The following is a 16,695-nucleotide window of genomic DNA, read 5'->3' on the forward strand; positions in this document are numbered from 1 at the left end:
ACTGAGTTGAAAAGCAGATATTCAATATCTATTATGGCGAATCCACAAGTTTAAGTAAATTACAGTTGACTCCAATTATGAGCAAGAGTTATCATAATTTCATATAATCTTGATGAATCTGAATGAAACCGGCTATTGTTATCTTAATTGAAGTACTTGGTAGAGAGATGTTTTAGAAACAAAATATTATTCTGACAATATTTAAAAACTTATATATGCCTCTAACTGAAAAATTCTTTCGTTATTTAAGATAATTAGATGGCATGGAAATGCATGTTATAGTTGAGCGATTGACTTAAAACTGAGAACAAAAGTATGGTTGTTTTGGTTTCACCATAAAATGACAGGGACTTCTTGCATTGACATATCACTTAACAGCCCAGGAAATCTTAAGGAAGTGACATTTTCTACAAGTAAATAATTTGGTTTTTCCACAACAAAAGATGTCTTAATTAACAGCGCCACCTGCGTTTTTATGGAGTGTATCTGAATGTCAACTGCACTCCCGACAAAACCACTGTTGTATTTATATCAGTCTCTTGAATTTCATTGACCTTACTGAATTGAATTAATGCATGACGCATAAAAAAAATTCATCAGAATAGAAGTCCATTATGTAACTTTGTTCAGTGTCACATAAATAAGACTCTAATTATGACTGAAATATGTGACATAATCACATGATTTTAAAAAATAATATTCATAGCAGATGTGAACTTCCACATAGCAAAACCTGGGCAGGATGTCTGCATGTCTATGTGCATATCTGCATCTCCCTGTTTAGCTGCTTACAGAAATCAATACTCTCCTCTAAAAATAATTTCACACTCTGCTGTCCCACCCAGAAACTTAGACCCTCAGGATTCTTGATTCCCCCAAGATCCCGCCCAGCCCTCTATCTTACCTGTATGCAGAATCATGACTCGGTCCAAAGATACTCTTCCTCTTAACTAAGTTTTCCAGTCAAAATATTTGACATATTTTAGTTTTAGAAATGCCAAAAAGCACACACTGTTGGCAGAAAACCCCCTTACTCCAGTCATATACACCGCTACAAGGCTAGACATCTATTACATAACTCTGACCTAATTATGGAGCACCTTCAAGGCCATGCAAAATACATCCTAGTTTTCAGATTTCAGAAAGTGCTGTAAAATACAGGTAGCTTAGGGCTACACCAATTGGAAATGATGGGATTTTTCATTTGCCTGGGGTTTGTGTATTACTAAATGCGTTTGACGTCGCGTTACCTGATAGAATGTAATGATTTATTTCCTGCATGACGACATGTTTTCTAGATAGCATGTCACAAGACTTTGCCCCCGACCAGTCCCAATACCAGAAAAACAAAATTCATTAACAGCTTACGGAAAATTCTAACATTAAACATTTAAGATCATGAACAATTTAGACCCAAAATGGAGGTTACTTGTGTTAAAGCAAGTGCTCGAGTATACGATTAAAACTGTGTACAATTGCTCAAGAAAGTACTCAGTAAATTACAAGGGTTGTGTACAATAACTCTAGCTGTGAATCAAGTGTACATCATAATCATAATGGTGATTTTAGAGATAATTTATCAGTTAACAGTTACAAAAGATATTACTAATAGATAATTCAGTCTTTTTTTCCTCTCTCTGATACTTTAAAATTGTGAATAATTTGAAAAGTGTAAATTATTACTAGGCACAATGCATTTAGATTTTGCCTAAAATCTTACAAACAAAAACCATAACCGTATATTCATTTTTTTTTGCGTGTTACAAAATTTGTGAAAATGTGTAACATTTTTTATTTGCGACAGTCTTTTTTTTGCGACTAGAAATGTTTCCTATAGAAATTAATACAAATTTATACAGGATATAATTTCTGTGATTCAATAATTTGCGATATGAAAGTGATTGTGAAAAAAGCGAAAATTAGATGCGAAAACTACTGGTAACAACAAAGGTTTTAGAAACAACCGAAATCACCATTTTTATCTCAGCTAGCTGAGAGTGGAATTCACAAATTCAAGTTTATAGTCTTTATTTTTCTGAACATCCTTGTCTTGCGATCATTTTTTGGTAATAATTCAGCCAATCATGAGAATAGCGCATTATAGATATACTGGATATTTTTTCGTACCATCATTTCACTATCAAACCAGGTTTACTACAAAGAATGCGCTTGCTATGACTTTACATGTAGTTAAAGGCATTGCTGACTTACAGTCCCTGAAACATTCTACTCTCCCATCTTTACAAGGCATTCACAATGTGCTCACTGTTAGTGCTTTCAATTGCGCTCTCCCCTCTACTATGTTCAAGCTCGCTGTATGTTCACAAAGCGTTCAATTTGTGCTTATCGTTCACTTAATGTTCAGTCAGATAATATTATATTAAGGCTGATACAATACTTACATGTAGTTTGTTATTTTTTCCTGATTACTGACAAATCAAAATATAAGGATAACTCCAGCGACACTCCGAATAAGGTGTTTATCTTGCTTTAGGTGAGGCAATAAATATTTCGGTAGATATATGAGTATACTATTTTCAATTATTAATCATCACTTCTGTGCTGCATTTGATGCACCATGTCTCATGTTAACTTATATATTACCATTTGCAAGATGTTTTTTAACATGAACCTCAGACAGCTTCTGGGTATAACTTTTTCATGATGTCACAATGATCACATTACACTTCTAACTTTTAACAGTTACATTGTTTTAAGCATAAAAATATGGTTACCGGTATGTTAATAATTCTGCATGATTTGCCTCTGCTAAAAGTAAATATAAATAACTAGACAACATTGAGATGCTGACCATCTCAAAAGGCCCCGCTTAAATAATGGACGATAGGATGTAAAACATTTCAGAGAAGTTTTCTTTGACCTTGACCTATAACTTAGAAATTTTCCAACTTGCATAAAACTTTTAATTAATCTTATAACCCTTTACATACAGGCATTTTTGTTCAATCTCAGCAAGATTAAACAAATGGGAAATATTCTACAGTCTAAAACTGATCATATAGAGATCCACTATGACCTTCACATTGACTTAATGGTTTAAAATTATAAAGTCACTGCACACAATTAACCAAAAATCTCTGTTAATATGAAGTAGGAGCCAAAAAGGACCAAGTGGAGAGTATATATATGCTCTGAAAAAAGAATTTTGCATGATCTAATCGGCCTTGACACTTGACCAACAAACTTCATTCAAGGTCACTGCACACTCTTTGATCGTAGGCACTCTGTCAGTGAAGAATGAGCCATATTGGACCAAAGGCAGAAAAGATATGCTCCAGACAAGGATTTTTCATATAATTCTGCTATGACCTTCACATTTGACACTTGGTTCAAAAATGCAAACATTAGTAATGCACCAAAGGTTTTTGATGACTTTGTTTATGTTTCAAATACATGTATTTTTCATTTATGATACATCATTTTGACACCAAATGCATGTCTCAATGTAATTTTGTATACAACATTAAACAACAAGAGATTTTTGTGACACTTATGCCCCCTTCCTTGGAAACATCCACAAAGAAAATGAACGTAAACTGCAATTATATTTTGAATTTTTTTAAGTCCAAGGGGCATAACTCTGTCAGAAATTGCTCTATCATACCCAATATCAAACTCGACCTAGATATTATCATGATAAACACGTATATCAAATTTCATTTCAATATGTTTATCCTATGCGAAGAAAATGAGCAGAAACTGCAAATAACTCGAATTTTCTAAGTCCAAGGGCCATAACTCTGTTGAAAATTGCTCGATCGTACCCAATATCAAACTCGACCTAGATATTATCATGATAAACCTGTATACCAAATTTCATTTCAATATGTTCATCCTCTGCGAAAAAAATGAGCGGAAACTGCAAATAACTCCAATTTTTCTAAGTCCAAGGTCCATAACTCTGTCGAAAATTGCTCGATCGTACCCAATATCAAACTTGACCTAGACATTATTATGATAAACCTGTATACCAAATTTCATTTCAATATGTTAATCCTATGCAAAGAAAATGAACGGAAACTGTTGTTAATTAGCACCTCCTCCAAATGTTGATTCTATTGAGCACTTTGGATGAAATTGTAATCAATCTTGGCAATCACTAATGTTGACTATGCATATACTAGTACATGATTTCCAAGAAAGTTTGTTTGCAAAATCTTTTAAAATGATTGATAAATCACTTATGGATGTTTGTGCATACTTATTTATTTATTTCACCAAAATGAAATATTCTTATAAATCAGTTGCTTAAATGACCAAAGGAAACTGGAAATGTTTTTAAAAAATCTTGCCCAATTTATTCAGAACCAAATCTCTTGTGTGGAAAAAAATTATTTGCATGAATGTCTCGGCATTTACATCTGTGCTAAATATTTTCTAGTATTGAAGGAATTTACTTAAGTTTGCTCTCTTAAAAACAAATACAAGTATAAAGAGTCTGATATGGACATGTACTAATAGTTATCACATGACTGCATTATGTTGATGTAATACACAGTCTGCACTAAATGAAAAAATGATGTTTATCAAACATACAGGGTTGGGGTGTAAGGCAAGTTTGCATATCTATAGACATTGAAAATAAAGTTGAAACATCAATTACAAATTTCATTGTACAATAATTTAAAAATAGTGCAAATATAAGTATATAAGAAAGAATTATTCTTTGAATTTTATTGGGATATCAATATGGTTTGGTAGGTAATCAACCTTTGGCCTTGGATCAAGTTTGATCAAGACTAAAAATGTATTACTATATCCATAAAAGGCATGGAATGATTTCATATTCCTTAAACAATTCCTCTTAAGCATATATATCTTTGTTTGATGTTTTGAACATCATCTTTGAAACTGAGCTAAAAGCAAAAGGTGATGAATGCATGGATAGAAGGACAAATAGATGGAAAGACAAAAAGATGCATCCTTAATTTACATGGTTATAAGCAAAGAAAAATGATTGAAATATTAACCCTTTGTTGGTACCAGGAGATAACTGTTGAAATCCCAGCACTTTAATTATTGGATTTTCTAACATCCTCAAGCTCTCAGGTCTACTGAATTACTTTCAAGTAATAATGGTTCTCAGGTAAACTACAAGTGTATTTTTCTAGTACTAAGTACTACTACAATTTGCTTTTCTCTTCAGTTTAGATATGCTTAATACATAAAACCAAAGCTATTACAGTATTACCAATCTAAGGTTATAATAACTATATTTTATTACTACAATTTGCTTTTCTTGTAAGTTTAGATATTCTTAATATAAAATACCAAAGCGATTACAGTATTACCACTTTAAGGTTATTAGGGCTTATCGACTTTCGGTCGAAAAGACCTATTGTTTTCGTTCTGTTTTATTATCATTATTCTTCTTGACAAAGTTTCGTCATGGATTTTTTGAAAACGGAACAGAAAAATAAAAATTTAATGTTAGATTCCTTTAGCAATTGTTTAGTTCTCCCGTATGTCCCTTTCTGGACTTCCGGTCTATATACTTCCGGTTTACACATGCAAAAAACAAAATATTAAAAAGACCTTTGTATCTATTTTATATTTTGATTATAAACTGAAAAATTTTGGATTTAGATACTTCATAGTATGCTATACAAAATCGTAAGCGACAACTTTTTTGTATCTCTTGCTGTTTTTGAGATATTAGACTTCAAACTATGAAAAAAGGGGGGATGAAAAAACTGAATATTGAAATAACCACCAAATTTTTTAAATGAGGAATGGAAAGTGTTAAAACTGTCATAATCATCATATATTTAAAGTTTCGTTTGAAACCATTGAGAACTTCAGGTTTTATAAGTAGATAAAAAATCGTCTATGGGTGTTTTAATGTTAAACTGAATTCACGCGTGCCACTTTTTCTCAAACAGTTTTCAAGTAAATATTTCCATATTTAATATTTATATTGAGGGACCTAATTTGTAGACCGGAAAATGTTTTGAGATAAACATTTTGAAAGATAAGGGATCTAGAGGGGTCAAAGCTAAAAACAACCCTTTAGCTGTATCTTTTTTATTTTTCATCCGATTTTTAAAATCTTTTCGGTTTTAAGTTTTGAGTAAAGAGTACAATTTAAAAATTATGGTCCGTAGGGACATTTTTTGACTTCTTATAGGAGTTTAAGGTTGTGAATATTCCACCTTTTTAAAGTTGAAAAAGTGATTTACAAAGAGTTATCTCGCTTTGCTCAATGAATGTAGAACATTAATACTCTAAGCATACCACGTTTTCTATTTGAGAAAGGAATGCTTACTTTTTTATGATTTTTTTTGGAAATATTACAGTACCCGCAACGATATTTTTTACAAGATAAACGATAGGATAGGATTCACGCACGATAGGATAGCATTAACGCACGATAGAACAGTATACACGCACGAAAGGATAGGATTAACGCACATTAGAACAGTATACACGCACGATATGATAGGATTGATACACGATAGGAAAGGATAAACGATGTTCATGATAAACGCATGATCGCTTTAAACGATATTTACGAACAAACTGATAATGGCAGAATTTGAGAGAGAACTCGTACAAATAAAGATTTACGTTGAATTTCTTTTTAGTAACAATTGCCGAGTTGTTAATCATCGCTGCATCATTTATAAAATGTATAAAAATGACCAGTTCATTTTTTTTTCAACTAGAATTATGAGCTTTAATGATCAATAAATTTTCTGTATTGTTAAAATTGTTTTCATTACCGAACACCCTAGCCGATCGCTGCGAATATTTTAGCCAGAGATTAAATCACTTGGAAAATAGCGGGTTTAATTATGTAAATCCAACTCTTGTATAAAGTAAATATAAAATCTATCATAAGTACATTTCTTTCTGTATAAGAAAATGATGCATTAAAAAACGAATTATTACAGACAAGTTAAATAAATATTTACGCAGATACAAATTCCGTGTACGATTTGTTAACATTGTTTTCATTACCACACACCCTAGCTGATTGCCGAGAACATTTCAGCCTGAAATCAAATATCACACGGAAAATAACGGGTTCAAAATACAACTCGGCTTTTAATTAAATATAAATTATATCATAAATAGTTTTGTTTCTGTAAAATATGATGCAACAAAATTATATTGCATGAAAGTTAATGTTTACGCAGGTATACACTCTGCGTACGATTTAATATATTCGATGTACAGGTAAATATGTTACCTTGTTCCTAAGAACTTCGTTTTTTCATTTTCAATGTTGTCAGATATGATTTACATATAATATTGGTTAATTTTGATCTAAAAAATTTAAAAATTAGTATCCTGACGGAATGTTGGATAGGATTTTACATTCTTGTTCGATAAATATTTGAATACGGCGCATCGAACGAGTTGCAACTTAGTAATAAATTTACTTGCTCATGAAAAGGCACAAAACGAATAACACGATAGGATAAACGGAAGAATTGTTGAAATCAAACGATAAACCTGATAGGATTAACGCACGATAGGATGGGATTAATGCACGATAGAACAGTATACACGCACGATAGGATAGAATTAACGCACAATAGAACAGTATACACGCACGATACGATAGGATTGATACACGATACGATACGATAGGATAGGATTGTAAAAAATAACGTTGCGGGTACTGTATTTTAGAAATTAAAAGTATATTTACTTTTAAAGTGCTGAAGTTATTTTTTTGACATCGCATTATTTATAAGGTTATATTTCTAATAGGCAACTGATTATACCAAGGCGGTGAAGAATTTTTAAACAAAAAATAGATACGATTTTACCTGACATTTACAATCAAAAAAGGGAAAAGGGATGTCGAAAAGCCCTTACTTTTTGTTGAAGACAAAAAAAGTTCTAGTTGTAACTACATTCATTTTCTTAGTTATGCAGGTACAGTAAAACATGGCTACAGTGAACACGTTCATAATGAATTCATGCTTACAATGAGGACTATTAATTTGCCTTACCATAAAAATATTTGATGTAGGATCTAATTAATTACGTTTATAACTAAAAAAAATCACTTGTCTATGGTGCTTGGCTTTAAGGACGTTTCACTGTTTACTGAAAGTGTCTAAAATGTTCTTTTCATACATGTGCTACTCTCCTACACTCATTTCCTGTATTTTTATAGAACTAATCAGAAATACTTAATGTACATTTACTCACTATAATGCTTTTGTTATGCATTACATCAAGATTTACTTAATAGATATACAATGTGTAGTTATTGCTTTTATTGGCATTGCACCCAAGATGACATCTTCATTTTGTGTCAATATTACTCTTGCATGCTAGAAGTGTGCTTATAAATTGTTATTATAGCAATGACTCTGGTAAGAACATTTCTACTCATTAACAAAGTATTATTAAAGTGGGTTTACATCATTTCTATATAAGACTCAGGTTTCTAGTTTGCATTAGCTAATGTCTTAGTTAATATATTACATTACCTCTCAACATTAATCAAGCAGGCTTGATGATCAGCAAACTACCCATCAACTTTTAAATTTTTAAATATGATTTAAATTTTTCTAAGCTATAAACTATCATTTAGCAAAGAAAATTTCCAAATACATCAGCTTTAAAATTTGAATATGTTACTATACCTTTATACACAGCTTTTCTTTTTTTTTCATTTACAAAGAGATTAACAAAGTCAAATATGGCCATAACCATTCAGCCCTCTTAACTATTCCTATCAATGTTTATTAACTATTCCTATCAATGTTTATTAACTATTCCTATCAATGTTTATTAATTATTACTATCAATGATTATTAACGATTACTATCAATGTTTATTAACTATTCCTATCAATGTTAATTAACTATTCCTATCAATGTTTATGAGTGTAATTTCATTCAGATAGTACTCTACTTATCCTGTTTATCACTTTTATTACCTAACAGTTATGATTGTCTCTGCAAACCATGGGAACTGATGCACTACACTATAAATGTAGTTCATTTTCTGAGATCTGGTTAGTAAACAGGTAAATATCATTATTTACTTCAAAAGTACAAAACCAAATTTTTAAAATTTCAATGTTTTCAATGTCAGCCAGTCAAGCATTTCATACTAGGATCAACTGGCGTAACTTTAACATTAATGTTAACCACATTTATAATGCAGTAGAAAGGTTTCTGATCATAAGTTACCTCAGATAGTAACTAATCGTTAACAAATCTATCAAAATAAGTAAACTTATTTTCAATGTATGTATACCACAAAATCTGTGTCTTTACAATGACACTGAGTTGGTCATGTCTTCATAGACATTGCTGGTGACTGGTTTCAATACATTGTATCAAATTTTGCAGGCATTTCTAGAACCAGACTGAACTCAAACTTCATACAAAATAGATGTAGAGCAGATCTTCTATAATTAGCTGATGCTACTATAAAACCAATAAGGTAGAGTCATTTCATTTCAATTAACAACAGACCCTCTTAATATAGGTATGACAACTCCTTCCTGAAACATATGCAACATAAGAATGGAAAACCTGTGGATACATATTACCATCAGTATTGGCACAAATGAAAGCTGAAAGGTCACAATGCTAAGAAATGGTCAAAATGTGTGGCCCTTCAACTACACTTGGCTTATTAAAATGAGCCTTACTGTTTATGATTCTAAAGAGAGACAAAAAGAAGAGAATAATCTATAAGTGCTCTTAAAATTTAAAATCAAGTTTGTCCAATGACCCAATCAGTGGATACAATTCAAATATATGTCACAAAAATGTCATTCTAGAAACATCACTGATATCTTTGTATCTTTTATTCATATATTTTTCAAAAGTTTATAGGAACAAGATGTTTTTTGGAAAGACTTAAAGAGATTACTTCCTCAAGGCTCACATCTTTGAATATTTCTCAAGTCCCATCAAATTACACTTTTTTTTAAACACATTCATGCAAGTTCATCATACATTAATGTAGAAATGCACTAACAGACATAGAGACAACATACATTTGTTAACATTTGCTGCTGGACTTACTTGATTATCTTCACAGCAGGGATTTGGGACATTAGAGGTAATTTGGGACCAATGCATATCTCAAATAATAGAAATCAGGGGAACTAAACAACAGGGTTGTGTCCCTTGACGGAGAGCTGGGGTTATTTAAGCAGGTAGAGACTGTTGACTTACCTGCAGACATCCCTTGTGTAGACATGTCCCCGACAGCTGGACTCTGCAAAGACATAAACCCATTATTTAATATATCATTACATAACTGATACATGTATTTATTATTTAATTATTTATCTTTTTTTTTAATCAATTATCAAATATATCATATTATACTACATTGTGCTTTACAAATAATACATCTTTGAATTCCTTTTCATTATATTTCCCCCTATTCTCGTATTTTCATTATGCTTTCAAGAATACAAATCCAGAAAAATTTACATATTACAGGTCTAAAACTGTCTCCTGATTCAGAGACTTGTCTGCTCGGAGTTTATTTCACCGATTTCAACCTGCATATATTTAATACGAGACTAAGGAGCATGCAATGATTTTCATCGTTGGAATGAAATCAATTAAGCGATACAAGGGTCTCATCACTTCCGCCCAGTGGTCTGTATACCCTATTGTTAGTACTTGACACTCCGTGGTTGACCCGAGTTTGGTGGCCCCAATACCTGTACAGAGTCATTGAGTTGCCAGACAGTCTGTAATGTCACACCTGATTAACACCAGACAGACAGCGCAGCATGTCGCTTTGTAATCCATCATCCATGCAATTATCTACCGCAGGACCGAACTCGCTCAGGTAGAACCAAAAAAAACACCTGACGTAATTTCTATTACATTTATTATTTATTGTATACTGATGTTTTCAATGTGTGACACATTTCAAATTCCTTTGAGAAGTGTTGCAGAAATATGATTTCAATTCTTAATGTGAACATCTTAGAATTTCAGATACACATCAATTTTTTTTTCTAATTTATCTATCCATGTTTCAAAGGAGCAAAGATTTCTTTGAAGTAATAAAGTGAATAACTAGAGTGAATGAAAATACCTTTGTCAATCATTCATATTTTGTCTGTTTTTTAAAGTAAACCATTTGCTAAAAACTAAAATATTTACACATTTTTTTTTTGGAAAAACTTTTCACAGCCCTCTAAGAATAGTGTACATGTACTTTTAATAACAAGGGTAGTTATTATTGTTTGTTTTAATGAAATGCTTAGTGTCATAAATTTATTTAATTGAACTATACTGTACACAAGTTTAACAGCTAGTGAAGAACGCTGTTATTCCATTTGAATCAAAATGAATTTAGCTTGAGCGCAGTAACAAGAGGAACAAGAGGAACAACTCTGGAAGAATAAAGAAAAGTCCTAAATTGAATTAATGAAATTAGTTTAAACTACAAATGTCATAAGACAGTAAATGAAATCTATTATTAGTTTAATTTCCAGCAAACCTAACCAATCATGTTATCCATACAAATAAAATGAATTTTTCAATTACCATTTTTCTCTCAAGAAGCACCGAGGGTTGGCCAGTGATTTACGATATTCTTCATTTTAGGTGGTCATTTATATTATATACTGTCAGACAGGAAACTTAAGTGAAGGGGCCGAGATTTAAATGACTTCTTAATTGCTTTGCTCTTCATTTTATGAATGAAATCCTGAAGGATCTGAATACTTAAGCATTAATATCATTTTACAATCCAGTATTGTGGACAATAATGTCTCTAATTGCAGGAGAAATGATTCAACATGGTGTGAAGTTCTCACGGAAGCTTAATTACTCAAGGTGGTTACATAATGAAATAAAACTTGCACCAAAAAAAAATACAAGTCTATTAACGAGGCTCAAAATGCATAATATGGAATATTAATCCCAAAACCGCTCATAAGCAGACACCTGAAGTATTTGATAAAGAGAGAGATACCATTTAGTAATTTCCCACACACACCAGCCCGTCCTGTGGTGAATGAAGACGTGAGACAGTTGTGTGTCAGTTGCAGGGCTCGGGCTATCCATCAGGAGATACCCCACTGCTCTATAAGCTTCACCATCTCCAAAAACATCCTCTATCAAACACTTGCTATCAGCAACATCACCGACTTTGATGTAACCTAGATCTATGTTCAAACTTTTTAAAGAAGAAAACCTTTTACTGGAGTGAACTTTAGATGACACAATACCTTAAGGAGGAATATGGGACACATTGAGATATTAAAGTATTAACATGGATATAAAAAGTACAGCATTTTAAAGATAAAATCACCATAAATGTTCAAAATTTGCAATACTTAGCCAGATATAGATTTATATATTTTTAAAAAATTTTAAATATAAAAATTTCAACCCCCTGATTTCCAGATAAAAAAAAAGAAGTGATCAACTCCTTTTATTGTCTTTTTCAAATATATATACATAACAAAACTCCAAATCAATGCAACCCTTGGTAAATTTAATTAACTTGAATAAGAAAACTTCTCCTACTGATAGTTTGACATATTGTTATATAAATATCCCCTTTTACAGTGGCATTTTTATAATCATATGAAGTTCCAAAGAAATAATACATTCCCTCTTGTTCCACACTGACTCCTACCCAAAGCTATCATTTTAAGGTCAAAGGGCAACCAAGGAGGAAAATGCATTTCAACGTGAAAGTCACAGAACCTCTAGAATATTAGCACATCACCGCTACGAAAAAAACCATGGTGAAGAAAAAACAAAATGCCCATGGGCCACATTGCTCACTTGAGCAATAACATCCATAATAAAATCAGCTGTATAGAATCATAAACAGAATATTTGTACAATATAGTAAAACAGATCCAGTATAATTTTTTTTTGGACATATTTATGTAAAACAATAAGCTCCTTTTACAGTAGGATGATTTCAAAGTCATGTCACAAACTGAGCATTGCAGATCTAAAGAATATTTTAAACATAAAAAGTTTAACCTATATCAAACATTGGGGCCTATAAATTGTCCAGTGTTCACAGTCCAAGCAATTAAGAATAATATGTCAAGATAATTGCATACATATATAATATTATATTTTAGAACATTCAAGTTTTTTAAAACAATTTGCAACATTTTTAAATGTAAAATTAGACCCCCACCAAGTGGCCCCACTCTACCCCCGAAGAACAAACCTGAATCTACACTACCTAATTTTGCTTTCACTAAGTAACAATTTTTGGCTGATTTCTTTATGATAAGAAGATTTAAAAAACATAATTTTCTATATTATTCCAATGTAAAAATTTGACTCCCAACTGTGGCCAAACCCTATCTCAAGGAATCATAATATAAACAAACTTGAATCTACCTTAATTAAGGATGTGTTCACACAAGTAACAGCTTTTATGGCCAATTGGATTTTAGGGTGGAATATCCCTCTGATAAAAAAGACAACTTCTGTAGAAAATAATCTCACTTCGTTTCTGTTAACTCACAATTATTAAGGCATGTAGCAACAAGGGAGGCGGTGCTGGGCCCCAATTTATATTGGAAGGCGACATTTATTTATATTTAAATATAGAAAAAGAAAATTTGAACAGAATGAACTGAATATCAGCTTTTAGCAGGGGTAAAAGGAAAGAAAACTTTTACAAAAAAACTGCAAGAAGCGAATCATATTGATCAGATTTTTATGAGGCAATATCTGCATAAATATCCCTCCCCTTTCCCCAAATGGATTAATTTTTATGAAAAAAATAAAACTAAATTTTATGTACTAGTTTGAAACATAACATTTCAAATGTTTAAAATTGAATAAGGGTTTTCTATTCTGAGAGAGCAGTTATGGGACAACAAAAATTGAAAAAAACCCACCAATATCACATTTTCTTCAAGACAATATATCCCTATATTGAGAACATATCAATAACTGGAAGATCATCATTTGATCCCCTTTTTGTGTTTTAATAAAATGTTCTGTTTTACATTTGTAGCATTTCTGAAACATATGGATCCTTTTACTATTATCCTATCCAAATTTAAAAACAGAAAACCTTTTCTGAAAAATTAGAAACTGTGGCAATTTATTATGTACTGTATGTAAAACATGTACGTTAAATAATAAAGAAAGATAACTCTTGCTGATTGAAGCAATTTTTGTCACAAACCTAAACAACAAAGTGCTATTCTGAACTAAAAAGCAGTGCTTCATTATGTTTTGTAATATGAATTGGCAATGTATATAACTATATATTTTTTTCATATACAGTTAATATTTTTAATTTTATGCTGTGATGGTAAAATTTTGCTTTTTTTGAACAAACTTGAATCTACTCAATCTGAGGATGCTTCAACACAAATAATGAGTTTTTTAGCCAAATGGTTTTTGAGAAGAAGATTTTGAATTTTTTTTCTTTAAAAATTCCACCACCCTTCCAATTGTGACCAACCCTGTCCCTGCAGATCATGATTTGAACAAACTTGAATCTGCACATCTGAGGATGCTTCCTCAAAAGTTTCAGCTGTTCTGGCAGAATGGTTTTTGAGACGAAGATTTTTGAAAAATAACAACAAATTTTCAATAACTCCTTACCATCTCCCCTTAAAAGAGGGCATTGCGCTTAATTTTAATAAATTTGAATCTCCTTCACCCATGCAATGATACTTTGTGCTAAGTTTGGTTGAAATTGTCCAAGTGGTTCTGGAGAAGAAGTCCAAAATGTAAAAAGTTTACAGACAAAACTCACTGGCGCTTTCAACTCAGGTGAGCTAAAAACTTCAAATAATAAACATTAAGAACCAATCATTAAGATTTCCAGTTGTTTACTGCAAATTAACAAGTGCTTTTGCACCCAGTGCCACATGGACATTAAATGACTGTTGAACTTCCCTATAATGTCCTTGGTATCTCATCAATAATATATACTACTGAAATAAACTCCAACGGCTGCCATCTGCAGTCAGACTGTTAAAGGAAAGGAGAAGTTTGTCTCCAGATTACACCTGTAACGGTTATAATTAGATTATTCTAATCACATTGCTTTGCACTTTGTTCAGTACAGTCATCTGCATCCAGGTCTTTAATGCTTGAAAAAGATTAATTAGAGAAAATATGAAGCACCTTCTGATACAGCATTAGAGACCCTCCCCCAGTTACCAATCAAAGGTGAAAATAAAAGAGTGATGATCCAACCAAACCTTACCATTTATTCATGATTTTCATCAATTTTGCACATTAATTTGATGCATTTACTGTTTTTTACCATAGGAAACTACAAAGTGCATGTCAGTATGGGGCATCAGCATTTTGCTAATTATGATCTAAATGTAGGACATTGTTTCAGTGGAATCTATATACAGCTTTCAAAAGATGAAGGCGGTTTGAATAAATATAGAGATGGAATACTTTAACACTGACAGCTATAGTCATATTGATGATTAATGTTTGTCTGACCTTCATAGCTGTATTATACCCTTTTATATACGAACTGCAGGTGTTTAAGTTGCAGCATCGCAAAAAGAGGGGTCAAATGCCAATGCCATATCAATTAGTCTTCTTTGCTGGATTATAAAGTATCAATATTATCATAAAGTATTCAATTAAGCCTTTCCCTTAAGCATTTCCTAGATCAACTGAGTAGGATGTTTTTATCATAAGATGATATGCCTATGCCAACAATGACAGGCAGACTTCTCAATTCATTTGGAATGTATCATGTAATTAGCATCAAGACAAACCCTAATGACACAAATAGATGTGAACCGGGAAGACACAGAGCCAGCTGACAGAGGGAGCCGATGTCATCCATGCATGGCATTACATTTCCAATAGGATCCCACATTCTGATGGCCAAAGTAATCTTCATGCTTACCATGTAGACATGCAATGCAACTACTCCCACTGTTTTCTGGGATTACACCAATCACCTTTGGCATTATTCACCTGGAGAAGGTCTTTTACTTCCCCCAAACTTGAGCTGTATGCCATCAATATTGCTTGCACCTGAGACAGATATTTACCCATGCAGGTTCTGATAAAAAGTGCATCCCAGCTTAGCATTCCTTTTCACCACTGATAAAATGCAACATTCAACTTCCCCCAGTAGATAAGAACCTTACATGACGATTGTGCTGTTCTTATCTTTTGCAATGAATCTTGTCTATCAGCCAAGAAAAACCTTGATGGAGTTTTCATCCTGTTTCTTTTACAATTGAAGGGGCATGCTGAGAATCCTTCTGTCCAATTGTATGACCCCAAGCTGATGTCACTCCTTTCTTAGTGTGTTTTGATTTGCCTGGCCCTATGTACAGTACAGGTCAGTCTAAGGTCAGCCTCTACCTGTGCCCCTGTATCCTATTATCTACTTACAAAACATAGACACAACACAGACAGTCACAATAAAGGTCAAGGTCACAGTACCAGTAGCTGCTGCACTCTACTTATATGAAATCAGCTGATTCACACATTGCAGTTGCCCTGCGGTTATCATCCTATCAATTTATCCTCTTGAGTTTTCCTATTAAACTCAGTGGTGCAGAAAATCTTAATGTATAAAATAGGTATATTCAGCAGGTACACAAGATGAATTTTATCCAACATAATAAGACTTTCTTGAAAACAAGAAGATAACTCTAATTCGTTTCTTTTCCACATATTTAAGCAACCATTCTTTCATTTAAATATCTGTGAATTGAGACACTGGTTGGAAGGGAAAATA

At 32.3% G+C, this 16,695-nt stretch overlaps 1 protein-coding gene and 1 long non-coding RNA gene across 7 annotated transcripts in view; one reads left to right on the plus strand and one right to left on the minus strand.

The window, feature by feature from the left end:
• Window positions 1-15,984, plus strand: part of LOC128189766 (uncharacterized) — a 36,134-nt gene extending 20,150 nt beyond the window's left edge. For 2 of the 3 annotated variants that reach the window (XR_008244274.1, XR_008244276.1), the window contains 2 exons: window positions 8,931-9,435; window positions 10,452-15,984. This is a non-coding gene — a long non-coding RNA (uncharacterized LOC128189766). The remainder of the gene's footprint in view (window positions 1-8,930; window positions 9,436-10,451) is intronic. The other variant, XR_008244275.1, reaches the window with a different exon arrangement.
• The window catches only part of LOC128189753 (zinc finger transcription factor lin-29-like), a 143,031-nt gene that overhangs the window by 35,974 nt on the left and 90,362 nt on the right, over window positions 1-16,695 (minus strand). For 2 of the 4 annotated variants that reach the window (XM_052861491.1, XM_052861493.1), the window contains one exon: window positions 10,179-10,221. In XM_052861491.1, the coding sequence (XP_052717451.1) occupies window positions 10,179-10,221 (43 nt within the window). Of the gene's footprint in view, window positions 1-904; window positions 1,117-10,178; window positions 10,222-15,997; window positions 16,040-16,695 lie in introns of those variants that run through there. The other 2 variants (XM_052861495.1, XM_052861497.1) reach the window with 2 other exon arrangements.

Source organism: Crassostrea angulata, chromosome 6, assembly GCF_025612915.1.
Source record: "Crassostrea angulata isolate pt1a10 chromosome 6, ASM2561291v2, whole genome shotgun sequence".
Classification (NCBI taxonomy): Eukaryota; Metazoa; Mollusca; class Bivalvia; order Ostreida; family Ostreidae; genus Magallana; species Magallana angulata.